The sequence below is a fragment of the Hordeum vulgare genome, chromosome 2H, assembly GCF_904849725.1.
Source record: "Hordeum vulgare subsp. vulgare chromosome 2H, MorexV3_pseudomolecules_assembly, whole genome shotgun sequence".
NCBI lineage: Eukaryota > Viridiplantae > Streptophyta > Magnoliopsida > Poales > Poaceae > Hordeum > Hordeum vulgare.
In genome coordinates, this window is record NC_058519.1 from 633,441,537 (window position 1) to 633,446,810 (window position 5,274).

The 5,274-nt window shown below is 45.8% G+C and overlaps 1 protein-coding gene and 2 long non-coding RNA genes across 3 annotated transcripts; 2 read left to right on the forward strand and 1 right to left on the reverse strand.

Annotated features, from left to right (window-relative positions):
- Positions 1-470: 470 nt before the first annotated feature.
- LOC123428122 lies at positions 471-1,380 on the forward strand. The gene is made up of 2 exons (XR_006622482.1): positions 471-929; positions 1,046-1,380. It is a non-coding gene; the product is annotated as an uncharacterized LOC123428122 (long non-coding RNA).
- Positions 1,381-1,445: 65 nt separating this feature from the next.
- Positions 1,446-4,313, reverse strand: LOC123428121 (serine/threonine-protein kinase PBL13-like). Its single transcript, XM_045112289.1, has 2 exons — positions 2,153-4,313; positions 1,446-1,991 (listed from the first exon to the last, which is right to left on the reverse strand). The coding sequence occupies exons 1-2, from the start codon at positions 3,927-3,929 to the stop codon at positions 1,447-1,449; spliced, it is 2,322 nt and encodes a 773-aa protein (XP_044968224.1). The 5' UTR covers positions 3,930-4,313; the 3' UTR covers position 1,446.
- LOC123428123 lies at positions 1,547-4,664 on the forward strand. Its single transcript, XR_006622483.1, has 2 exons — positions 1,547-1,628; positions 4,307-4,664. It is a non-coding gene; the product is annotated as an uncharacterized LOC123428123 (long non-coding RNA).
- The last annotated feature ends 610 nt before the right edge of the window (positions 4,665-5,274 follow it).

Consider the following 5,274-nt stretch of genomic DNA (forward strand, 5'->3'; position numbering starts at 1 on the left):
TGCAAACGTTGACAGAAAAAACTTCAACCATATATAAAAAAAAGTTTCAACCGTCGTCCCCGCTGCAACATCTCGCTTGGTCACCTTCGGTCACCGCCGTCAGACGCAGCGGCTACCGGTGAAGAAGCTGCAGCGCTCGTCGACAGCGCCTGAGGTTGCAGGGGGAAGGGGGAGAGCAGGGAAGAAGAAGAAGGAGGAGGAGGAAGGAGAGGGAGAAAGGGGAAGAGGAAGGGAGGAAGACACGATGGCCACGCGAGATCTGAAGATCGAATGCCAGCCACGCGAACGGCCGAATATTTTGACGGGGCGCTGGCAGAAAACGTTTTGAGTAAGCCAACAAAAATATATATATAGGGCGGACCTAGCGATTAGGCAGGGTGAGCCTTTTGGGCCAGCCGGAATTCATAGAGAAAAATGAGCTGGCAAAGGCTCACTCATGACTAAGCCAACAATCCAGCCCATTGCTCGCATCTGCGTCTCTCGTCCTCCACGTCGCCCAGCCAGATAGTGCTCGACCTTTCTCTAAAAAAGAGATGGTGCTCCCCCCTCAAAAAAAAGAAAAAGAAAAAAAAAAGATGGTGCTCGACCTCGAAGCCGCCGCACGCCGCCGCTGAATGCCTGAATCCCTAATTCCCTCCGAGCTCCGACTGCTTCCGGCTCCACTCCGCGCTGCCGAGCCCACCTTGGTGGCAAGCTCCTCCACCTCCAGCGGCTCGCGCCGATGCGTCATCTCGCTGACTCTCTCCCCGCACCCTGCAGTGCATCGTCTGCTCCAGCGCTGCAGCGCCTGGCAAGCTCTTCCACGCCGGCGTCGGTGGAGCTGCTACACTAGGCACGGAGGCATATGCAAGAGGACTGCGAGAGCGCGAGTGGATTTTGTTCGGAGAGGTGGCTGGTTGGCGCTGTTCCTGCTCGACAGCTCAAGCCAGGTACCGAATATTCTAATTCTTGACTTGATATTCCATATACATCCGTAATCTGTAGACTTGATGCTTATGTTTGTGGAATGAAACAAATCGATGCGTATTTTTGTTGTAAATTGCAGAATTGGACATGAAGAGGAACGGGACACTCCCTTCTCCTGAAACATCAGCCTTTAACATGATTGCATCTTCTGCATTAGTGTATTAGTGTTTCTTCGCTGTCCATAACGTTGTAAAGAAAATCTGAAAATGTCTAGACGGATTTTATTCTTCACATATACAGTATATCTAAGCATCGCAGCATAGCTGGTACAATCATGAACCCAATGTTCTAGTTGGAATAGTGCAGAGTATATATGCCAATAACATGTAAGACAGGTGGTCAGTTACAATTTACAAACTTGCAGCGGAAAACATTCCTTTTCAGGATTGTAGTTCTCCTCGATCTGCTGCACGACATCAGACATTGCAACTGAGACCAAGCAGGTTTCACTGACTATGATCTGCGACGTTTTGGCAGGAATCAGGACTGTTGGATCTCCTCGATCTGCTGCACGACATCAGACATTGCAGGCCTCGAGCCGGGATCTTGACTGCAACAGTTTATGCCGAGCTGCAGAAGTCGCACCATGCACTCCTCTTCGCCATCCTTCTGCTCCTGTTCTCGGAGCTCAACGTCGAAAGCCTCTGCCATCCACTCCTCGGGTATAATGGAACACACCCACCGTGGCAAATCTACTCGCTCCTTATCCTGAGACTTGCGAGTGAGAAGCTCCAGCAATAGGATGCCGAAGCTGTACACATCAGATTTCTGGGAGACCCACCTATTGTGGGTGACCTCAGGTGCACGGTAGCCCGAGGAATTGGAATAATTGCCAAGTCTTATCAGGCCATGCTCCGACACACATGCGTCGTGGGTTCCGGTGAGCAGGATGTTGGAAGACTTGATGTTGCCATGATAGCTCGATGGTCCAGCTAAATGGATAGCCTGCACACCCCGGGCAGCAGCTAGTGAGATAGCCAACCGCTGCTCCCAGTCCAGTGGAGCTAGGCCAGAACCTTTTTCACCTAGACTCACACATCATGAATTGGCGATGCATCAGACACTTTAGAAATTTTAAAGGCAAGCATATGATATCATTGTAGAGTATATACATTACCATGAAGCGCTTTTGCTAGGCTACCCATGGGGATGATATCATACGCTAGCAACTTCTGATCCTTTTTACAGTAATACCACCGCAGTGGAACAATGTGCTTGTTCTGGATGGAGCCGATGAGCCTGATATGCTGCTCAAACTCCGCCTTCGGCAAGTTCACACCCCTCAGCCTCCTGACCACCAGCTCATATCCACTATCAAGTGTGGCTTTGAATGTTGTCCCGACTGTACCTTTGCCCAGAATTTCAGCCGGTGCCCGGAGCAGGTCGTCCAGCTCAAACAATTGGCTAGCCACTGTCGGCCTAACAATAAAAGTTCCCACATATTGGGTACTACTACTGTTTTCCTGTGATAGTGCCGCTTTGGCTGGGGCCACAATGACCGTTTTCGGGTTACTGGCATTGCTTTCTTGTGATGGCGTGTTTGGCGTTGTTTCTGCTGGAGCTACAGCTTCCACCAATGGTGTTTCAGCTGGAGCTTGCTTATTTTTCCTCACCGTGTTTGGCGTTGTTTCTGCTGCAGCTACAGTTTCCACCAATGGACTTTCAGCTGGAGCTTGCTTATTTTTCCTCACCGTGTTTGGCGTTGTTTCTGCTGGAGCTACAGTCAATGGTGTTTCAGCTGGAGCTTGCTTATTTTTCCTCACCGTGTTTGGCGTTGTTTCTGCTGGAGCTACAGTTTCCACCAATGGTGTTTCTGCTGGAGCTTGCTTATTTTTCCTCACCGTGTTTGGCGTTGTTTCTGCTGGAGCTACAGTCAATGGTGTTTCAGCTGGAGCTTGCTTATTTTTCCTCACCGTGTTTGGCGTTGTTTCTGCTGGAGCTACAGTTTCCACCAATGGTGTTTCTGCTGGAGCTTGCTTATTTTTCCTCACCCAAGAAAACAGAGCTAGTCTTTCTTGTACCTGATGTGGAGCCTTTCTAAGTTTACGAAGACATTCTGCAACTTCTAACATCTCAGGGCGTTTGTCGTGTTCCATCCTCAAGCATTTACATGCCAACCTAGCAATCTCTTCGATAATCTTCATGTTGCTCGATGTTACAATTTCCGGATCAAACATCTCCCTCACCCTCCTAAACCCTTTTGAAAGAGACTGAATAAAACTTTCAACCAAGCCAATCTCCCCATCCTCTGTTCTTGCTTTTTTTCTAGTAATCAGTTCCAGGAGTACAACTCCAAAACTATAAACATCACTCTTTGCTGTGAGGCGACCATTCTGAGCAAACAGAGGGTCCATGTAACCTATACTTCCTATCACATTTACAGTATATAGAGTCTTTTTAGTGTTGACTAGTCTTGATATTCCAAAGTCTGATATTTTTGCTCCGAGTCCATCATCCAGAAGTATATTAGCAGGCTTGATATCACCATGAATAACCTGAGTATACATTTGTGAATGCATATAGCCCAACGCTTCTGCACATTCAATGGCAATTCTTAACCGTGTATCCAAAGCTATGGGACTACTATCATGGTGAAGTATGTTACTCAGATTTCCTTTAGGAATATACTCCATGACCACCATCAGAGCATTTTCATCTATACAGTAGCCGACTAATCTTACTACATTCTTGTGATTGATCTCACGGTGGACGATCAACTCTTTGGCAAAATTTTCTTTTACATTGTAGATAAACCTCTTGACTGCAACCTTACTTTTGTCCTCAAGGACTCCTTGATAAACCTCTCCAAACGCACCTCTACCGACTACAGTCCCATAGTTGCTGGTAAATCTTCTTATCTCCTCTTCTGTAAAACATTTCACATTATGGTTGCTACGTGCAATCCATTTCGACCTATGCTCTTCCGGGATAAGTTGTGTCACTATATTTTTTGGATGATCCATCTTTGGAAGTACCAAGGAACCTGTTCAACCATGGCAAATAAAAAAGTGCGTAAGAGTGCTGAATTTCCTTGGATTAATTCCAAATAAATTGGTAGGGATTTCAGATCCCCATTGGGCTAATAGGTGTTGTTTATATTCCATTACAGTTCATTTAGAAACAAAACCTTTCCTCTAGATTTCTATTTTCCCTTTCTTTGGAAAAGGGGATCACTATTTTACCGTTCCAGATATTTACACAGCACTGCAGAGAATCAATTGTGTTTGTCCATGGGTTACATCGCTAGAGGAAGTACAATGCAGGATAGAGTAAGCTTAATATTTATTGTTCAGTTTTGCTATGAATTTTGAATAAAAGCTTCATGGTTGCTTCCTTGCAGGGAAAATGAAACAATGTTTTTAACATGAAGAAAACAGGTTGGAATCGATTAAACAAGGAAGTGAAGATTTTAAATCCAAATTGCTAATCTCGTGGAAGAAGACCCAGAGTGAAGTCTAACAAATGCAGTATAGACATAGGGATGGACATGGTTGAACCAAACATACCACTTCAGAAGAATGGACTCCGTAGCATAGAAGAATCAAGGGAGCCTTCTTTTGTTGGTGGACGCCCAGATCGCCCAGATCGTAACATAACTAGCATACTTTTACTCTGTTTCATGATTTGTCATCAACGACGGTCTACTCCCATGACAACTGCTACCGAGTTGAATAAGAGAAACGATTCTGTTCAGCTGAGTAATCCGATGCAGTGAGCGGACGCAACAACACACGCCGACCATGTCGAGGAGGAACTGTGGGGCCCTGCTTTTTTTAAAGTTTTATGGTTTCCTGATGTAAGTAGTTTTGGTTTCAATTTTTTTATTGCTGCTTTTTTTGCATGAGAAAGTTTCAATCTATTCAACTTCAATCATGACAGTATAAAGTATATCAGAGATAATAAAAATTACAACCATGTTTGTGGACCACCTAACGACGACTACAAGCGCGGAGTAAGCCGAAGGTGCGTCTCCGTCATAGCCGCTCCCTCGCTACGGTCGGACAAACCTTGTTGTAGTAAGCAGTCGGAAAATCGTCGTGTTAAGGCCGCATAGGACCATCATACCTGAGCAGTAACCATCGCCGATGAAGAAAGTCGTAGATCGAAAGGATCAAACCCTTTTTTCACGAATACACAAAGCTTGCATATCATTTCATTGGCAGAAGGAGTAGAAAGAGTACATATGGGTACAACACATGACACGAATGCGGACATGCGTGGTCATGTTGCCCGAAAGAGAGAGACAAGGATGCTCGACCCATAAAGAGAATACAAACACAATTAAACCTACCAAACCCAAGCCAAAAG